The sequence below is a fragment of the Petaurus breviceps genome, unplaced genomic scaffold (genome assembly GCF_028583685.1).
Source record: "Petaurus breviceps papuanus isolate PSGF00001 unplaced genomic scaffold, PetGlider_PUasm1.0 151, whole genome shotgun sequence".
Taxonomy (NCBI): domain Eukaryota; kingdom Metazoa; phylum Chordata; class Mammalia; order Diprotodontia; family Petauridae; genus Petaurus; species Petaurus breviceps.
Genome location: NW_027185712.1, coordinates 18070664 through 18093106, shown reverse-complemented (window position 1 = coordinate 18093106; position 22443 = coordinate 18070664). Strand labels below are relative to the sequence as shown.

General features: G+C 36.1%; 1 protein-coding gene across 10 annotated transcripts in view; it reads right to left on the bottom strand.

The window, feature by feature from the left end:
• The window catches only part of CEP72 (centrosomal protein 72), a 72180-nt gene extending 49774 nt beyond the window's left edge, over window positions 1-22406 (bottom strand). For 5 of the 10 annotated variants that reach the window (XR_011166099.1, XM_069076101.1, XM_069076135.1 and 2 more), the window contains exons 1-5: window positions 22279-22400; window positions 16952-17079; window positions 16152-16344; window positions 13999-14113; window positions 7035-7216 (exon numbers count right to left, since the gene is read on the bottom strand). Coding sequence is in view for 9 of the 10 variants with exons in the window: in XM_069076101.1 (XP_068932202.1) it covers window positions 7035-7216; window positions 13999-14113; window positions 16152-16344; window positions 16952-17079; window positions 22279-22363 (703 nt within the window). In the remaining variant the exon portion in view is untranslated. Of the gene's footprint in view, window positions 1-7034; window positions 7217-13998; window positions 14114-16151; window positions 16345-16951; window positions 17080-20169; window positions 20270-20443; window positions 20500-22278 lie in introns of all 10 variants that reach the window. The other 5 variants (XM_069076129.1, XM_069076145.1, XM_069076155.1 and 2 more) reach the window with 5 other exon arrangements.
• Between the last annotated feature and the right edge of the window lie 37 nt (window positions 22407-22443).

The following is a 22443-nucleotide window of genomic DNA, read 5'->3' as shown; positions in this document are numbered from 1 at the left end:
ATCTATCTATCTATCTATCTATCTATCTATCTATCTATCTATCTATCTATCTATCTATCAATATTTGATTTTAAAACTTTGAATTCCAGAGTCATTCCCTTCCTCCCTTGTCACCCACCTTACTGGGAAGATAAGCAGTTCAGTATTGGCTGTACATGTGTGGCTAATGTAAAACAATAACATAGTACATATATTGTAAAATACTGACTATATTTCCTTCCCTCCTATCCCACCTCCCATTTGTTCTATTCTCTACTTTGATCCTATCCCTTTTCAAAAGTGGGTGCTTCCAACTTCCCTCCCCCCCAGCCTGCCCTCCCTTCCATCATCCCCCCTCTCTCATGCTCTTCCCCCCCCTACTCTCCTGGAGGGCAAGATACCCTATATTTAGTGTGTATTTCATTCCCTCCTCAAGCCAAATTCGATGGGAATAAGGTTGATCCATTCCCTTTTGCCTATTCTTTTCCTCCATTGTAACCATTTTCCCTTGCCTCTTCTATATGAGATAGTTTACCCCATTCTGTCTCTCCCCATCTCCTCTCATTATATTCCCCTCTCACCTCTTAATTTAACTTTTTAAGTATCATCCCTTCCTATTAAATTGGTCTTGTGCATATCTATGGTATATTTATGTATACCTGTAAACATATATACACACATTCACATATGTATTCATATGCCCTCATATATAGATATATATACATACATACATACATATATATATATATATTTCTATTCCCTTCAACTACTGAGAAAAGTTTCATAAGTTATAATTATTGTTTCTCCATGTAGGAATGCTAATAGTTCAACTTTGATAAGTTCCTTATGATTTCTTTTCCCTATTTACCTTCTCATGCTTCTCTTGCTTCTTGTATCTGAATGTCAAATTTTCTATTCAACTCTGGTTTTTTCAGCAAGAATGCTTGAAAGTCCTCTATTCCACTGAATGACCATATTTTCCCCTAAAACATGATACTCAGTTTTCCTGGGTAGGTGACTGTTGGTTTTAATCCCAGCTCCTTTGACCTCTGGAATATCATATTCCAAGCCATTCAATCCCTCAGTGTAGAAGCTGCCAGGTCCTGGGTTATCCTGATTATGTTTCCACAATATTCAAATTATTTCTTCCTGGCTGCTTGTAATATTCTCTCCTTAATCTGGGAATTCCGGAACCTGGCTATAATATTCCTAGGAGTCTTCTTTTTGGGATCTTTTTCAAGAGGTGATCATAGGATTCTTTCAACCTGTATTTTGCCCTCTGGTTCTAAAACATCAGGGCAGTTTTCTTTGAGAACTTCCTGGAGGATGACTTCTAGGTTCTTACTTTGATCATGGCTTTCAGGTAGTCCAATAATTTTTAAAGTATCTCTCCTGGATCTATTTTCCAGGTCAGTGGTTTTTCCCATGAGATATTTCACATTGCCTTCTATTCTTTCATTTGTTTGGATCTGTTTAACAGTATCTTGATTTCTCATAAAGTCATTAGCTTCCATTTGCTCCAATCTAATTCTGAAGCAATGATTCTCCTCAGTGAGCTTTTGAGATTCTTTTTCCATCTGGCAAATTGGGCTTTTTAAGGCATTCATCTCCTCCTTGCCTTTTTGAGCCTCTTTTGCCATTTGAGTTAGTCTATATTTTAAGGCATGATTTTCCTCAGTCAGGCTATTGACTCTCATTTCATAATTTTCTTGCATCGTTCTCATTTCTCTTCACAATTTTTACTCCACTTCTCTTATCTACTTCTTAAGGTCCTATATGGCCTGTAACCAGATCATATTTTCCTTTGAAGCTTTTGGTGAAGGAGTTCTGACTTCACTGTCTTCCTCCTGTTCCATGCTTTGCTCCTTTTTGTCCCCAAAATTGGAGTCTAATGTTGGAATCTTCTGTTTTCTTTGTTTCCTTTGCCTGGTCATGTTTCCCCTCAGTCACTTGACCCCTGGGCTTTTTGCCACAGTAGGACTCTGCCATCAGACAGGGGAGCTTTCATCCCAAATGCTGGTTTTCTCAGCTGCCAGAGGTATTCGTTGGGTGCCCTGTCTGAGGTCTTCACACACTCTGGCAAGCTGGACACACACCCCAGGACCTCCACCCTAGACTTCAGCAAATGGAAGCTAATGACTTTATGAGAAATCAAGATGCTGTTAAACAGATCCAAACAAATGAAAGAATAGAAGGCAATGTGAAATATCTCATGGGAAAAACCACTGACCTGGAAAATAGATCCAGGAGAGATACTTTAAAAATTATTGAACTACCTGAAAGCCATGATCAAAGTAAGCACCTAGAAATCATCCTCCAGGAAGTTCTCAAAGAAAACTGCCCTGATGTTTTAGAACCAGAGGGCAAAATACAGGTTGAAAGAATCCTATGATCACGTCCTGAAAAAGATCCCAAAAAGAAAACTCCTAGGAATATCATAGCCAGGTTCCAGAATTCCCAGATTAAGGAGAGAATATTACAAGCAGCCAGGAAGAAACAATTTGAATATTGTGGAAACACAATCAGGATAACCCAGGATCTGTCATCTTCTACAATGAGGGATCGAAGGGCTTGGAATATGATATTCCGGAGGGCAAAGGAGCTGGGATTAAAACCAAGAATTACCTACCCAGCAAAACTGAGTATGATGTTTCAGGGGAAAATATGGTCATTCAGTAGAATAAAGGACTTTCAAGCATTCTTGCTGAAAAAACCAGAGTTGAATAGAAAATTTGACATTCAGATACAAGAAGCAGGAGAAGCATGAGAAGGTAAATAGGGAAAAGAAATCATAAGGAACTTATCAAAGTTGAACTATTAACATTGCTTCATGGAAAAACAATAATTGTAACTGATGAAACTTTTCTCAGTACAAAAATAGTTGAAGGGAATATATATATGTCTATATATGAGGATATATGGGCATATCAATACATATGTGAATGGGTGTATATATGTTTACAGGTATACATAGATAGAGGGCACAGGACCAATTTAATAGGAAAGGATGATACTTAAAAGGTGAAATTAAGAGGTGAGAGAGGAATATAATGAGAGGAGATGGGGAGAGACAGAATGGGGTAAACTATCTCATATAGAAGAGGCAAGGGAAAATGGTTACAATGGAGGGGAAGAACAGGAACGCAAAAGGGAATGGGTCAACCTTATTCTCATTGAATTTGGCTTGGGGAGGGAATGAAATACACACTAAATAGGGTATCTCACCCTCCAGGAGAGTAGGGGGGAAAAGGGGATGAGAGGGGGGATGATGGAAGGGAGGGCAGGCTGGAGGGGGGAGGGAAGTTGGAAGCACCCACTTTTGAAAAGGGACAGGATCAAAGTAGAGAATAGAACAAGTGGGAGGTGGGATAGGTGGGAAGGAAATATAGTCAGTCTTTTGCAATATATCTACTATGTTATTGTTTTGTATTAACTACACATGTATAACCTATACTGAACTGCTTATCTTCCCAGTAAGGTGGATGACAAGGGAGGAAGGGAATGAATCTGGAATTCAAAGTTTTAAAATCAAATGTTTAAATAAATAAATAAATAAATGTATATATATATATATATATATATGTATATATATATATATACACACACACACTATTATTAATATTATTTTACATGTAATTGAGAAATAAGATATACAGGCACTGGGGCATAGATATCCACCATGCCCTACTGGAAAGGTCAAAAGGGGTATGGGAGAAAACGGGAGAGAGCAGATTGGAGGAGGTGATATCCTGTGGAACTGCTATTTTGGGGCGCTGGGTAGGGGAAAAAACGGTGAGAAAATTTGTTATTCAAAATCTGGTGGAAATGAATGATTTAAATTAGAAATTAATAAAGCATTTGAAAAATGGCAAGAAAATAAAATGAACGTATTTAGGTTTTTTTCCATCTGTGCATGTTGGCTCATACCATTCCCTATGCCTAAAATGCCCTCCCCATAGCCTTTGCCTTTTAAAATCCACCCCATCCTTCAAAGATCCTCTCAAATGTTAATTTCTCTTTGAAACCTCCCTAATCCCACCCAATGGAAGGGATCTTCTTATCTTATAAACTTTGTGATTTTTTTTATTCCCTTGCCATATTCTCCTTTATGTTTGTTTACTCCCTTAAGAAATCCTAAGGGTCTTTGAGGAAAGAGAATGTGTTTTATTTCTCTTTATATCTACCCTGAACTGGCACAATACTCTGCACACAGTAAATACTTAATGTTTATTGAATGCATGGACACATGAAGTAGCTGAGTTATATTTGAGAGTCTAATAAGTAGCATACTAAGGGTGACTGACTGACTCCTTGTTTGGGTATAGTAATATCTGGACAAAGTAAGTTCCCTTTAAGATTCTCCTTTTCCATCTGCAAGCTTAAGAGGGTTCTTGGTTCTTCCTCATTTATCACACATAAGAAGAAATAATATGGTATTCATTAAAGCTATTCTCTCAAAAAAGAACCAACTATCTAATCTGTAAACAACTCATTATTTGCCCAGTTCAAACTAACTCAATGAGTTCCTCTTACTAAGCAATCCCCATTTTCTCCTGAGGTCATACAGATATATCACTCCTTGGATTCAAAACCAAACGGACAAGTTTCAAGAAAGACTATTAACTCACACTAAGGGAGGAAAGGAAATATGTTTTAAGTGAACACTACTGTCATGCACTGAACTAAGCATTTTACAAATGGTATCTCATTTGACCTTCACAACAACCCTGGGAGGTGTTATTATTGTTCCCATTTTACATGTGAGGAAATTGGGGTAGATGGAGGTTAAATTACTTTGCCCAAAGTTGTATATCTGGTAAGTGTTACTCTATACCTTAAAATTTCATGTAACTATCCTTTGCTCTCCACCCCTACTTATAAGGTCTTAGTCTAGACCCTAGTCATTTCATTCTTAAACTGATACAAACTCCTCTTAAGTAGATTCCTCATTTTTGGCCTCCAAATCATTTCTCCTAACACCATAAATGAAGTCTAACATCCTCACCCTTTGTTTCAAAGCCCTCCATTAGACTACCACAGTCATACCACTATACCAGAAGTGAAATTCAAGTTCAAGTCTCTCCTGACACCAAGAGCCATTTCCTCTATACCACTAGCCTCTCCATATTCCCTTCAAGCACATTGCAATAAGCTAAGATAGGAATAAATGAGAGAATCATTGGTTGCACTTTACCTTGATATCTCTTTATGTCTAAATAGGTACATAAATACAGAATATATTCAGAAATATTTTTTGTTTAAAAAGATCCTTTATCGGGGCAGCTAGGTGGCACAGCAAATAGAGCACCGGCCCTGGAGTCAGGAAGACATGAAATTAAATCTGATCTCAGACACTTAACACTTATTAGCCGTGTGACCTTGGGCAAGTCACTTAAACCCAATTGCCCTGCCTTACCCCCCTCCAAAAAAAAAGCAAAAAAAAAAGTTTAAAAAAATTTTTTTAAAGATCCTTTATTAATAAAACATTAGAAATACTTTAAACTAAAATAAGCAAAGAAGGCTATTCTTAAAGAAAGATCATATCATGCTAGTAAATGTAATTCTAGGATTCCAGCCAAAAATAATAAATCAAGTATTTGCCTAGCTAGCCAGGTTTTGTTTTGTCTTTGTTTTTTAATGAACAGCTCTTAAAAATTGATAATGAAAATTTACCTTTTCTATGAATAGGATTTCATAATGCTTTGTATACAAACATTCATAAAATAATAAAGAAATGTAATGACAAATTAATATGTGTGTAAGTATAAACACATAAACAAGAAATACAAGTGTTAGCATGGAGTACAGGTAGAAAGTCAGGAGACAAAAAGACCTGAGTTCAATTTCTGCCACTGACACATACCTGGCTCTATCAGCCTAGGCAAATCACTTGACCTCTCAGTGCTCCAGGCAACTCTCTAACAAGACTGATATGTAAAATAGAGAGAAATGAGGGCTACTAAAACTTAGAAAAGGATCCCTTGCAGGGGCATATTGACTTTAACAAAAAAAAAAAAAAAAACACGTTGACATATGTCTTACTGTAGTTTTATTTATCTAGTTAAATATTTCCCAATAACATTTTAATCTGGATCCAGAGACACTCAGGAAAGTCTGATGCTTCTTCAGAGAATGTGCCAACCTGCATTAGTAGGGGGAATTTCCTCAATAAAAGTTCCCTATAACATTGAAATTACGGGTCTAGACAAATATACAAAATCTTCATAAAGAACTTGGGAAATGTTTAAGGCATAGTAAACTATAGATAATGGAAATGATCTATAAACCAAAGACTTAAATTCTGCTAGTTACAGAATATAGTTTATCTTCTCAATCAAATTCAAGAAACATTTATTAAGTGTTGTGCTAGGAAACATAGATGAAAAATAATACAAATAGCCTATAGGGTCTTGTCTGAGGCACACATTTTTTAGACTTTTGTCAGCTCAAAATAAATACACATTGCAGAACTATTCATTTGTCCTAAGCTTTAATAAATTTTCTTTTAAATGCCATTTGCTGTTTCTTTTTGTCATATCTAAAACCTAAATTATTAAAATTAAAAACTTCATAAAAACTTTAGGAAGACTCTGTATAAATAAAGCAGTTTTCTAAAAGATTTCAAAATGTAGATTACAGGACTTGAGGCCCTTGATGGTCATCTAGTCCAACTTCCTTTTTTTATAGATGAGAAACCTGAAGCCCAACCCAGCAGTTGGGATTCAAACCTAGGTCTCTTGAAATGCAGGGCACTTTCTACAAAACCATGTTATTAAAAATATAAATGTAGCCAATTATACAGTATTGTGACACGGACTACAACCAATATTCAATAAGCTTTAATCACTGTAAAATACCTTGCAGGGGTGGGTGGCTAGATGGCACAGTGAACACTGGAGTGAACCCTGGTGCACAAGCCCTAGAGTCAGGAGGACCTGAGTTCGAATGTGGCCTCAGACACTTAACGCTTACTAGCCATGTGACCTTGGGCAAGTCACTTAACCCCAATTGCCCTCCAAAAAGCTAAATAAATAAAATAAAATAAAATAAAATACCTTGCAAATTATGAAACTCAGGTACAGCACAGTCTTTTTTACTAACACTGGTAATCCCAGGAGGTTTACTTAAATCCAATTCACATTTAGCAATTAGATTTAGAACGGCTTCATCTTCTGCATCCATGACTGAACACTTCTTTGTTAGGGAGTCAATATATTTTGTTCCGGAATGTTGCTCTCTACCAAAAAAAGCAAAATTGTTCATTATAATTTTATATCAACACTATTGGGTGTGATAGATGGTACACTGGATCTGGAGTTAGGAAGATTCATTTTCCTGAGTTCAAATCTGGCCTCAGACACTTACCATCACATCACATCTGATCCTGGGTAAAGTCACTTAACCCTGTTTGCCTCAGTCCTTCATTTGTAAAATGAGCTGGAGAAGGAAATGGCAAACCACTCCAGTATCTTGGCCAAGAAAACCCCAAAAGGGGTCATGATGAGTCAGACACAAGTGAAATAACTGAACAACAACTGTTGTTGGCAACAATTAGCATTATTCTCTACAGCAATGATATCAAATACATGCTGCAACACCTTGAAGTCCAAATCAGATTAAAATGTAATTGGAAAATATTTACCAAAACAAATAAAAAGTACAATACAACATAGATATTATTATGAGGTTTTCTAAGTTAACATGTAGCTTCAGGGATCCTTATGTAGGGTTTAGCTTTTTCTATTTGCATTTGATACCACTGTTTTATAGTATGAAGATATTGACTAGGTAGGATTTTTAAACAAATTAAAAAACAAGTAAATATGTATAATTAATATCATATTGCTCACCTTCTCAATAGGTGGCAAAGGTGCTGAAAAGGGGGAGGGAATTTGGAACTCAAAATTTTAAAAACATAATGTTAAAAGTAAGTAGGATTTTTATACCTACTGGTATTATTTAGTATTAATTTGAAAAGCTTTCTCCTGGCACAGTTGACTCAGTTTCATCGGTAAAGGAGGAAATTAGATTATATGGTCTCTCCAAGTTATCTTCTAAATTCTATGGTTATTTATTTGGTCATTCTTAAGCACGGGAAAATCTAAAGACATTACAAGTGTAGGAGTTTAATTTTCACTAAGGTCACATGAAATAGTTTAAATACGAAGTTGACAGCTTATAAAATGCTCTCCTCAAAGCACTCTTTTGGGGTGAGTAATACAAATACTATTATTCCTATTTTACAGAGAGGAAAATATTCAGTCCATGGTCACTCAGTTGAAGCCAGGGTTCTGATTTCAAGTTCAGTACTACTTTTACTATACCAAGACTCCAACTGCATGAACTTCCATCCAGATAAAAGTACCTTCAAGGTATTAGGGCAATGCCAAAAGACATAATCATCCCTGTCTTCTAGGATATTTTAAATATACTACCTTCCACTATTAAAGAAACTTCTGATACAAATAAGGATAATAATAGCATTGACCTCACAGAGTTGTGGTGAGGATCAAATGAGACAATACATGTAAAGCACTTTCCAAACCTTAAAGTGCTATGTAAATGTTATTATTCTTAGTATTATTAAACCCTTTAATCAAATGAATTTTGTCACTACTTTGTCTTATACAAAATTTGATGGGCATAGCATTAAATATGTAAATAAATTTAGGCAATATCATTATTTTTATTATATTGGTTCAACCCAACAGTGAACCAGTAATATCTTTCCAATTGGTTCAGTTTTATTTTTATATACTGTACAGTGTTTTGTATACATTTAACATTTATTTCTATTTAATAGTCTTCATGAAAATATCTTGGTAAACATGGTACTCAAACATTTCATGCATTTTATAGGTATTTTCAATGGAATTTGTCTTTTTCTAGTTTCCTATAGCTTTTTAAAATTACTTCATTAAAAATACTCATAACTTTGGTAGCTTTCAAAGAAATGCAAAATCTGAGAGATGGTATCTCAGCAGTCATCTAATCTAATGCATCCACTAAAGGAATCCATGCTTTAATATAACTTACAAATAATTATCCAGTCTCTGCTTGAAGACCTCTGAGAGGTAACCTCCTACCTCTGAAGGAAGCCCATTTTACTTTTGGACAACTCTGAGTTCATGATGTGCTCAAATTGGCCTCTTGCATCTTCTACCCATTTTTTCTGGTTCTGACTTCTAGGGCCAAATGAAACAAGTCTAGTGCCTCCTTCACTTGAAGTCAGTTAACATGTCCCCATGAGACTTCTCTTCTCCAGACAACTTTCCTAGTTCATTCTACTAATCCTCATGTTAGGAACAGGAATCCTCTGACACTTAACAGTTTATGAATATCCTTAAAGAGTAGAGCCCAGAACTGAACACAAAACTCCAAATGACCGAAGTCTGACAAGGACTGTAACCATGAGACTATCACCTCCCTCTTGGTAAAAGCTGTGCAACCAAACAATCATATAAACAGCAAAAACCAATAAAAACGTATATACACATATATAAAATACACACACACAAAGATATATGGGGAGGTATTTGTATGTGTATATCTCTGGAGACACAGGAAAAGCCTTTGACAAAATACAGCAGTTTATTTTTAAAATGACAAACTACATAGCTATAGAAGGAACTTTCTTCAATGTGATCAAAAGTATGAGAAATTTGAATATATGATTATACTAATTGCTTCACTAATGTTCCAACATCCTTACATCTCTGTTAAAAATCTAACTTGGTGATGGTAAAAAAAAAAAACTGTTTGCTATATTTTGTATATGCTATAATTTGTATATGATAATTGAATGCCTTTTTCTTTGCTTACTATGGTTTGATATTAAAATTCCTAAGGTTGCCCATTACATTTTTTTGTAATTTAGGGGTTTCTCTCAGTCAGTGATCTGTGAATTTAAACACTGCAACTTATGCTGTTTTCAATGCTACTGGGTAGTTTTCTTGAACTTAGGATCTTTAAAATTCACCAAGTCTTCCTAAGAGCTAAGATTTTTAAACTATATTCATTTTTTTGGTTATTTTACCTTTTAAAGAAATTGTGTTCTTACTATGTTGTCATATAACTTAGTTCAGTCACAAATTTTATTTTATCCTGTATTTTTGAGTTCCATATCTGCCATTCTCTTTTTAGGAGTCTCTATTTTGAAGAAGTTCTTCATTATGTATTCTAATTGTTTATTCCAGTTTTTCTTACTGACTTCTTTTTTGAATTTGATTTCCATCATAAACTCTGCCCTAATTTCCACTTTTATTTTTCCTCTTTTAAGGCATTCTGACATTATTTATTGCTAGCATTCCATATTTTTTTCTGGGGGTTCTGTAGAACGTATTGTCTCAGTGGTGTTTTATAGGTCACTTTCTTTTATAGCAACATATTTATTCATTGTGTTCTAACTTTCTGGATTGTTTGCTCATTGTTCCTTCTCTCTCCATAATTCTCATTGCTCATTTTTCTTGCAAGAGGTTAGGCTCATAGTCAAACTTTCTCTCTTGACCTTCTTGGTCATTCCTCTGCAGTTCCAGGTAACATTGTTCCTCATTGTCTGGTTCCTCCCCATAAGTTGCCACTGGTTTTCCTCTATTCTGACTACAAAAGACTCCCTTGGAAAGAGTCCTCAATTACTTCAAGTTTATTGTGAGGGAGACTATCTGACTACATCCTTACCAAGTATAAACTCCATGAAGAAGTGACCACAATGGGGTTATGCTCTCTCTTTTCTTTGGAAAGGCCTCTCTGGCTGACCTATTAATGATGTTGTCTTCCCCACTTCACCCCACCTTAAGCTCTCACTGCTTGATTTCTCTATCACAAGGCTGGACAAATTCAAAGCTCTCCTTTGTTAAGGTAGGTAGTGGGGTAAAACTGAACATCTGTCAAGAGAGGACAGGAAAAGCTATTCTAGTCAAAGCTGTCATCAGTCTGTCATACTGGCTGGGGCTGGAGAAATGTACCATTCTTGTGGCCCCTGTCTATTATTTCATTGTGAAGTACAACGAAACTGTACATGGTATTTACCTTAGGAGATATTTCCTGTCTTTTCTTATTTATTACATGCTATTTTTATTGTAATTTAAATAACCATATAAGCACATTTCTTCTTGTGAAATGGTGGCAATTTTGCCAAGAAGGGGTCACTCACTCTGCCACTACCAGGAGTTTTTTTTTTTTATTATCATTACTAATGGTTAAAACATTGCTTGTTTCTAGTCAGCTTAGAAAGTCACTTTGATTCTTTGGGTCAGATTGCCTTCAACTGTTAAAGATGAATGCTAATATTTCTCCCAGATTCAAATTCAATAACTGACTATATAATTCATCCAGTGATTCCTAAGTATAGGAAAAAGTTAAGTTAGCTAGAAATAATTAGGTTTTAACCCAATGAACTGAGAATCTTTAATAATCAATTTGGCTATATAACCCACAGCATAAGGACAATAAATAAATGTTCATAAGAATGACCAGGAAGGGGCAGCTAGGTGGTGCAGTGAACAGAGCACTGGCCCTGGAGTCAGGACAACCTGAGTTCAAATCCGACCTCAGACACTTAACACAAAAACTAGCCATGTGACCTTGGGCAAGTCACTTAATCCCAATTGCCCTCCAAAAAGCAAAAAAAAAAAAAAAATTAAAAAAAAATGACCATGAAGTTCCTTCTGATTCATCAAAAAGTAAATATGCTCAGCACAGTTTTAGTTTTAGCAGTATTTTATTGTATTCTAGTTTTTTTTGGAGATTAGAAATCTGTGTGCAGAACATAAAGAAGATATCATTGAGAATTAATCTGACCATTCCTTAACCATTCTGATAAATAGGGGTCATTATGACTCCTGCTAAGGGATACTACCACAATAAAAGCAATCCCAAAACCCTTGTTTAGATTCCTCTATATATTGGGATTATCCCTAGGTGGAAAAAACATTCATTACAGAATCCCATCTCAACCCAGAAACACAAAATTGCAGTTAGGATTTAGGGCCTATTCAGAATTTACAAGCCTCTTCTAGTTTTTATTCAATTCAGGAATAGTTCCATGAGATCCCTGAACGGTGGCCTTTATTTAATGGTGGTAGTAACTGGGTACTCTTTCATAAGCACCTTGCTTCATTAATCTTTATATTGAGCTAAAATTAGAGCCTTTTTGTCATTTCTCTATTAGTCCTGATTATGTTTGTTATGTGAGGCAATCTATTTTTGTCATTTTTGTGTTGTAACCCCAGCACCTAGTACATATCAGGCACTTAATAAAGACTTATTGAATGTGATAGCCTTTCAAATATTTGAAAGCAGTCATCAGAAAAGTTTCTCCCTCTTAGTCCTCCATTCCCCAGAATAAGCACCCTTAGTTCCTCCAATCAGTCTTTATACAAAATGGGACCCACTCTTCATTCTCCTCTCAGTACAAACTCTCATTTGTCAGTGTCCTTAAACTGTGATGACTGAAATTTAACACAGTATCTATGTATACAATCTGACCAACACAGAGTGCAAAAGAATTATTACTTTAGATGACTGAGATATTAGCTTATATGCTTTAAGTTGGCATCTAAATAAAAAAAAAAGATACAGATATTGCAGTTGCGATATAGTACTAAATTTTTTTAAAATATGGCAATATAAAATTATAGAATGAAAATTCCCTAAAAGTAGAAGCTCCTAGCACACCACCTGGCATATGGCAGATGTTTAATAAATGCTTATTGAACTGAGTGATACAGTAAGTTATAAAACTGCTCATACTCTTTGACCTAATGATCACATACAACTAAGATTAGTGAGGGTGTTACTGAAAGGAAACAAAGACTTACTGGTGTAAAATATCTATAGTTATTTATAATAATAAAAAAACTGGAAATAATTCACATATCCAACAATAGAGAATGACAGAGTTTATGAAAACAAATTGGCTACTACTAAGGCAAAAGAGATGACTCTAAAATATATACATAGAACTACAGAAAAATGTAGTATTATATTAAACATAGTGAAAAATAAGAACATGAATATATATATATATATGACTTCATATATAAAACTAATAACAGCAATAACATTTTTAAAAACACAGAAACTCAGGATGGGACACAGAAGAAAATTATCTTCTATAATTAGTGTATTTTATAGATTCTTTTAACTCTATTTGAAAATAATTACTAGGCTTTGAATAATTTTTTAAAGCATTTTAAAGACAGTGTGCTGTATTGCTAATACAGTCTAAAATTCTATTATTGTAGTTTATATCTAAAGATACAGCACAATGGTGGAAGCTATATTTCATATGAACTTTTAGCAAGGCCCAATCCTCATAAATCAGACAAGGTTTTGCAATGCTACAAAAGTATATAAAGTCCAGTAGCAACAAATTACTGCTACTCAATGATATTCAAAAGTACTACTTTAAAATAATAAAAATAGACATTCTATAATTTGGACTTTCTAATGTCATTCCATGAATTAAGGAAAAAATTATTTGAGATAGCAGTATCTTTTGGGCAACCTTCATTAAAAATACGTATTTAACAGACTGAAGCATATTGTTTAACTTTTTTTTTTTGCTTTTTTATGAACATGGCTAATACGGAAGTGTTTTACATGACTTCATACATATGAATGTACATACATGTATGCACACAGATAAATGAGTTATCAAATTGCTTGCCTTTTCAATGAGTAAGGGAGGAGCTGGAAGGAGAATGTGGATAGCAAAATTAAAAAATGAAATGTCAAAAAATAAATATAATTTTTTTTTGCTTTTTGGAGGGGCAACTGGGGTTAAATGTCTTGCCCAAGGTCATAGGGCTAGTGGTAAGTGTCTGAGGTCGCATTTGAACTCAGGTCCTCCTGACTCCAGGGCTGGTGTTCTATTCACTGCGCCACCTAGCCGCCCCAAAATAAATATAATTTTAAAAAAAGATTATGTACTCATTTAATGTTTTTAACTTGGGTTTAAATTTTTTGATGTTTCCAAATTTAATTTTATAAATGTTCAAATACCATTTATGTTCATACCTTTCTGCTTTGTTCTTCAACGAATTTGAAGAAATCGGTTTCGATTCAAATGTTTCTTCCACAGAAAAATGTGAAAGAGATGCTTTTCGTTCACTCTCTCTCACTAAACGGTTATCTGGGGGGGAAAAGCCACATAAATTATAAAGTTAATAAATACAAATATGTGCAAAATTGCTTTATAAAAAGTAGTTTGGCAGGGAGGGCACTGTTGAAGGGATCGAGAAAAGCTTCATGAAGAAGCTTGGGTTATATCTAGGGGAAAAGAGGGGCTCTACCAGGGGTGGGAAACCTGCGACCTCAAGGCCACACATGGCTTTTTTTTTTTTTGCAGGGCAATTGGGTTTAAGTAACTTGACCAAGGTCACACGGCTAGGTTTTTTTTTTTTTTGTTTGTGTGTTAAGTGTCTGAGGCTAGATCCGAACTCAGGTCCTCCTGACTCCAGGGCCAGCACTCTACTCACTGCGCAACCTAGCCGCCCCAACACATGGCTTTCTAAGTCCTTGATTGCAGCCTTTTGACTGAGTTCAAGTTTTACAGAACAAATCCTTTTATGAAGGGGATTTTTCTGTGAAATTTGGATTCAGTCAAAGGGCTGCACTTGAGCTAGAGGGCAATATGTGTCCTTGAGGTTGCAAGACTCCCATCCCTGCTCCATACTAGAAGGTGGAGGTAAGGAAGGAATGCATTCCAGGCACATGGGACAGTCAGTGCAAAGGCACTGAGATGGAAGATGGAGTAGCATGTACAAAAAACTGAGAGAAGGCCAGTCTGTCTGGATCACAGAGGGTAGAAAGGGGAATAATGTCTAATGAGGCTGGAGATATATATTGAAGTCTGGCTGTGTAGGGCTTTAAAAGATGACTAGTGAGAGGAAATGAGGAGTTCATCCTAAATCCAACCACCACATCCAAGCTGGAATGACATACTACTTCCAAGAGTTAAGGGGAGTTCAACAGCTCTTTTAAAAATCTGGAAAACTGGGGTGGCCAGGTGGCGCAGTAAGAGCACCGGCCCCAGCGTCGGGACACCTGGGATCGGTCCCAGCCTCAGAAACTTGGCACCCACACAAAATAACTGGCCATGTAACCTTGAGCAAGTTACTTAACCCCAATTGCTTAAAAAAAAATCTGGATAATCAACAATGTGGATAACTTTATTCAAATCTAATTTATGTAGGAATAAAATGGAGATTTTTGAGAAAGCAAGTCTCCAGGTGTCTAATGTACCACCATCACCATACCTAAGAATAATGCCACATAAATTTAAGTACCTCTCACTTTTGCTAAAGAAATGGGTTGATGTCTATCATGATAGAATCTATGTAGAGCACACCTAGGTCTAACTAATTTAACAAATATCAAAATCTTTTGCAAGCATTTTGACCCTCCCAATATTGTTCTGAGTAACACCGCATTACTTTGCTTATATTAAGTGGGAAAACCAGGTCAAAAAGGTTACATTTTATCTGACTCGTACTTCCCTAGCAACTTCTGTAGGTTTTAAGGTCTATGGTCAATTCTACTTTTTACTTAAATGCTAATAAAAATTTTTCTTACAGAAAATCTTATATAGCATGTACAATAAAGAAAGCAGTATTTTTTTTTTCATTTCTTACTTTGAAATATTTTAGTCTGAAGAAGAAAGCAACTGTCTCTTCTCTTCTTGAATTTCACCAGTCTACTCATACTACATTCTGCACAGGCTAACTGAGAAAAGTATATTATATACCTTAAAGAATTTTGTTAGTTATTACTTTTTCTAAGTATGAGAAAAAAGAAAGTTTTGATCTATCAAGGTTTTAAATGTGATACTAGGAAGCATCTGAATGACTGAAATATTTAAATTACTTTTGCTAAATAATTCAAAAAGTGAGTTTTATTACTACCAAATCAAGACCAAGGTCATGGGACCAATCTCCACATAGTTCAGTCAGATGTTCATTCTTTACATATCCATACCACAAAGAAACACAGATGAATAAAATGGTCCAAATATGGAGATAAAAGTAAATTCCTTATCACAACTGAAAAAGAGATCTGAATTTATTAGTACCATCACCTTCATATGAAAAGTAAAACATTATGTTTCCATTTTGCACAATATAACCATTTAGAGAAAAAATTAAGTATTTGATGAATATTGCCTTTCCTACCTAACTGTCTAAGTCTTGGAATTATATAGACAAGAAAAAGACGATAATCAGGCTCATTCTTAGCTACAGGATTCAGTCGCAAATCCACATCTTTTAATTCAGTTAATTGATGAAGTCGAAATACTTCTGTTAGTGAGGAAATATTATTGTAGTACAGATTGAGATCTTCTAATAATGTTAAGTATTCAATACCCTGTTAAAAGAAAAAAAAATGAAAGCAAAATCAGGTCACACTCTTTAAAAGTACTCTAATAAAGACATTTCCAAGTTGTAAATAAGTAAAAGATCACTAACATAAAGACTTTCACATAAAACTAAAAACCACACCTGTTGAAACAGAATTCATTGCCAGAATGGGAATAAAGACAAAATTGTCATTAAGGTGGATATCCAAGAAAAGGTTTTGACATAGTAATATGACAATACTGGGAAATTCAGTGTCACAGTCCTCATTTTTAAAAGCAGTCATCTTATTTTCAATGTGTATTTAAATATTTCTATGAATCTTCTTATAAATATAAAATTTAGGATAAGTTTCTTAATATTTTAATCTTATATACAATAAAAGCAAAATTATTCATTTTTTCATCTAAGACCTTTTCTTTAAGATATATTATCTCAATTAATGAGAACTACAGTTTTGTTATGCCAAAATAGAGAATATCATTTCAGAATTTAAGACAGAAATACAGTACAAAATAAATACAGGGATACATTTTATTTATTTGTAAAGGAAATTATGTTCTTAGCTAATATTGTTTTCTGCTGCTTTAATATGAATAGCAATACCCAAAATTTACCTCCAGACAAACCAATGAATTGCGTGAAAGATCTAGAGACTTTAAACAAGTTAAATTCTTCAAAGAATTTCCTAAATGAGTAATCTTTTCTTGGTAAGTTCCAGGGATAGACAGTGACTGAAGTACACCTAAGGAGAGAAAATTTTAAGATTATTTACTCTGTCCTAACTTCCTGTAACTAAACCAAAATATTGACTACACTGAAAAGGTCCATGATATCAATGGCATGGACACTCTTCCCAGAGCTGCAGACAATGACTGATTTACACCTTACCTTCCTGTGTGCTTCTTTTAACTATCTTAAAGAACTTTTAAGGGCTTTAACCCAAAATAGTTTCTGGTTATATCTGTGGATATCACAACTGAAAAGTCACAACACAACAGTGCACTGATGTTGAAGATGATGGAACAAGAGTGCATGAGCACTACAAAAGAAGTAATCATTTTTATTTGACTGTAGAATGTATTATATGGCTTTTTTAGTGGTAACTTTCTAAAAGGTGTTTTAATATAAAATAGATTTGTATTTCACTGACAAAAAACCCCCAATATAATGGTAAAATGAGGCTGCCCAGCTACCAAAGGGAAACCTAGATAATGATTAGCATCAATTTTTAGATTGATATCCAGGAAAATTATTTATAAAATAGCCTCCATCCTTATCCTCTGTGCCCTATCAGCAGCTTTGTACACTACTGCCCCTACCTCATCCTAAGCAATCTCTCTTCTCTTGGTCTTGTAACAATGTTCTCTCTTGGTTCACCTATCTGTCTAATCGTCCTTTTCAAACTCCTTTGCTGCATCATCCATCTGCCTCCCCCTAAGCAAGAGTATAACCCCAAGATCTGGTACCAAAGAGGACACTCCCGACCACTGAGTCAGGAAAACCAGAAACACATCTTCCTTAGTCATGTATGCCTATGACTCTATCTCCTTTTTCATCTCAACTCACCTATAAGACCTTGATATAGCAGGGAATGACCTCTTTCACATGTATATTCAATCCTTCATCTCTGGCTTCTTCTCATCTGCTTATAAATATCATCAAGTCTTCCCAAAGCTAAGAATGCTCTTCATTCAACCATTCAAGTCCATCTGACTCCTACCTCAAACTTCTAGACACACCAGATACCTCCAATTTATTCCTTAATCCCTTACAATAGGGTTAGGTCCTCACCATTCTGTTGATAAGATTAAACTAATCTGGGAAAAGTAGGTTGGTGCCAGATGTTGAAGGTCATAGATCCTAAAAAAAAAAAACTGCTTTCTAAACAAAACAAAAAATCATCTTGGAGATACAGTGTATCACTGGATTAGGAGCTAGATGATCTGAATTCAAATCCTGCTTCTATGTGCTTACCATTTCTGGGACTAAGTTTCAGGTCATTAAAGGAGCTATAGAATTTCTCAAAGGCAATCCAAACCCACTCTCCTCCTATTTCCATATAACTACATATAATTCAGCAACCCAAATCATTCATTTTTTTTTATGTCTGTCCAAGATACATAAATTGCAGGATGAGGCTCTATAGGTTGCATATATAACTGCATATCAAAGTTTTGGACAATGGGAATTCTTCACCCACTTCCCCCCCATATATCTATGGTGAGGCCAAATTATTTTTGTTACAGATATTTTCCAAGAAGTTCTGTAATGTTCCAGGGCAAACAGCACAATGTCATCCACAAATATATCTAGAGAACTTGACCATCCAGAGGGCCTGTGTTTTCAACCTGGAATCTGTGCTGGATCTTCTTTATGACAGTGAACACTTTAACAAACATATTGTAGTATATAAATTGCCAGAACAAGCAATGATTTTTTTCCCCAGAATTAATTTATTTTTAGTTTTCAACATTCATTTCCACAAGATTTTGAATTGCAAATTTTCTCCCCATCTTTCCCCTACCCCCCACCCCAAGATGGCAAGCATACTGATTACTCCTTCCCCCAATCTGTCCTCTCTTACATCTCCCCAATTCCTCCCCTTACTTCCTTATCCCTTATTTTCTTGTAGGTCAAGATGGAACAAGCAATGATTTTGATAGCTTTGTTATGTGATAGCAATGGTTAGGTGCTTGTGTGCTCCTATTGACACTAGGCTAATTCACAAGTTAGTTCCTTGTCAGTTTAGTGATGGAATCCATACTGTACACATTTTTCAATGCTTTCTTTTGCTTTTATTTCTATGGTTTTTAAGAATGGGTATTACTACAAGAAAATGTACTAAAGACCTCCAAAGGAACACAATTCAATGTTTATTGTTCGGAAAACGTCCAGAGTTTCAAGGATCTTAAGCCCACAATGAAATAGAATCAATCAGTACTGAAGTGAAAAAGTAAAGTGCAACTGAAAACAAAAATCAATGCCCCAATTGGCAAATTATTGTTGCAAAATTGCCTAATTCAAATATCAAAGTAAAACTCTTCTGAGGGACCTACAAGTTTATGAGGTTGTTAGTAATTAATCTTCAATGCCTGATAGATTTCAAAGATCTTTGGAAGAAAAGTAAAAAAAATCTAACAGCTGTTAACCATTGAGCTTTATATATATATATGTAAAACCACTAAACTAAAATGTTTTAGGCAAGAAAATACAAAGGTTGTAGTACTAAATTTTTTTTTAAAGGTTAATTTTTACTGATAAAATTCACTTTTTCATTCATAGCTATACTAAAACTTTTGTCATAAGTAATACTCATCTACCTGTAAGATCTGGGCTTTTTCATTAGACTGGAAAGCACCCAACTGGACGCTACCCTTTACTACAGTCACTCCAGAAAAATGTATATCCAGCTCCAACTTTAGTAAGCTTTCATTTGTCAGCCTTGTTTCACCCAGGGCTGCTATTTGGATGCAATACTTGCTAAGTTCTCTCACAACAAGAGCTGTTCTTTGTCTTCAGGTCTACTGAATTCTGTGTTGTCTATAAGTGTGTGTACATTCCATGTATCAGTGGTGAATAGAATCATCTTTCAGAAGACTTTGTACATTTTTTTATGTTTTGACTGCAGGGTGGGATCCCCTCCTGCTGCAGTAATCAGGCCAGGGTTAGGTAAGCAGGTAATTTTTAGGGCACCCTTTCTGGCCTCTTCATCACCCCACGAGGTGAGCAGTATACACATTTTTCTGGAGTGGCTGCAGTAAAGGGTAGCACCATGAAGTGGGTATAGGTTTTGCAATCAAAATTAATCTAGTCAACAAGTGTGTATGCCTACCAAAAGGAGTGAATGACAAGCCCATGACAATGTAATTGCCACTTGCAGGAAAAATGCCATGCCACTATCATCAGTGCCTATGTTTCCACCATGACAAATCCTGAGGAAGTCAAAGAAAAATTTCATGAAGACCTAGAGACTCTTAATGTGCCAAAAGAGAGCAAGTTTATGATTCTCGGTGACTTTAATCCTAGAGTAGACTTAGACTACCACACATGACAGGGAGTCCTTGGGAGGAATGGAACTGGAAACAGCACCAGCAATGGTTACTTACTACTGAAGATATCTGTGCATCTTATGACCTTATCACCAACACTGTCTTCCATTTACCTAAACAAAATAAAACTTTGTGGATGCACACTCTTGGTATTTAACAGACTAGATAACTGTAAGAAGAGACAGACAAGATGTGAGAGTGACAAAGGTAATATGTAGCTCATAGTGATCATAGACATCCTCCATAAGCTAAATATTTGCATTCAACAAAAGCGGTGGCACCAAGGCAAAATGACTTTCTTTCTTTCTTCACAAAACCTTAAACCCAGTTCACTCTGAAGCTCATGGATTGTACCACAATAGGTCCCTGGCCAAGCTCCACTCATTGGCAGTATTTTGGATCCTCGAAGATTAGAGTGAATGTCAATGGTAACAGTTTCTCTTTGGAACGGCAACCCTGAGGGTCTTCCCCTCCCAGTCTGATTATTTCTTTTTTTTCCTAATTAAAGGGAATATCCCTTGACTCACTTCTTAAAGAAGCCTATTCACTGAATCACCTCACTCTGAGTGAGTATGTGAAAAGGACTTAGCCTAAAAGGACCAGGGTCACCCAATGCATCCTGAGCCATCTCCAGTCGTCCTAATGAATATCTGGCCACTGGACCCAGATGGCCCTGGAAGAGAAAGTGAGGCTAGTGACCTTGCACAGCTCTCCCTCACTCAAATCAAAGTCAACTACAAGTCATGGCATCATTTCCCTGATACCATGCTCCTCTTCAAGAAGGAAGGACAAACACAACAACAGATGTTTCATAAATGCCTGCTAGTTGTACAGCTTTACCTCTTTTGTAGCTCCTAACATTTGCTCATCTCTAAAATGAGGGCACTTGACTCACTGTCCATTATAAACCTCCATAGGATAGATTTTTTTTTCTCTTTAGTAAGGGCAATTCATTATGGAGAAGCCAATGGCCACATAATGAATTCTACAATCTCTTCCAGCTCAAAATCTATCCTCTTATGATTCTAGATTAATGAAAACCCACTAAATGGGTATCAGTGCTTTGCTATCAAGAAAATTCTAGTGAGCATTAAAGGGATGCCCAGTTTCAATTTTTAAATAAGCTACACTTCTAGAAACAAGGCTGGATCCTCTCTTACTTCTGTCCCTTATAGAGGGTTGGCTTCCATAGCAGATCTCTGCTACAGCATATATGCCTGAGTGGGTATTTATGGCTCATTCCCTTTAAGGAAAAGCATTCTGCCCAGAAGAAAAATTAAAATTTTACATTTAAGAATCCAAATTGGATTAAGACCTTTTAAAAAATTATTTCATAAAAAATCAATGCATTTTTCTATGCTCAAAGTATTTAAAACTATAGGTGGTGCTTTTTTGTTTTAAACCAGTCCTAGTCTAATCTTACTAACTCAGGTATCTATATATAGACTCAGAAAGAAGCTGAGAGAAACTGCAATTGATGCAAATGTATTCACCACCCCTTTTCAACCCAGTAATCAAAAATATCACAACTAGTCTCAAAGTGGCCGGAGGTGGCTTCTACCAGCAGACTCCGGGACAACCATCAGGGTTGCGGGGCTGGGGAAACAACGCGTTGCCGAGTGTTGATGGAAATATCAGGGCGCGCTGGAGAAGAGAGTATCCAGGTGAGCTGAGGACAGAGGGTAGTGAGCGGTAAGGCTGCGGAAAGGGCGCGCAAGTGTTGGCCCCGCCCCTTGGCGCTCTCCCGGGCTTGGAGCCGTTTTAACTCGAGGGGCTCAAGCCCACCCAGGGCTCACCCAGAGCGGATTCCCAATCCCACCAGCCGCAATAGACTGAATGAAAACGGGAAGAAAGTTTCCCGGGCCCCGAGCCCGTTTGGAGTCAGTGGTTACCCAGGTTACCCATATCGCGATGGCCGAAGCCGCTCTTCTCCCGGATCTTCTCCTCCGACAGAACTAACTTAGACGCCGTCGCCATCTTTTTTTTTTTTTCAAACTGAGCGCGCTTGCGCTTACGCCTGCGCAGTGAGGTCCCGTCTGGTGGGAAGAGGGGACGCG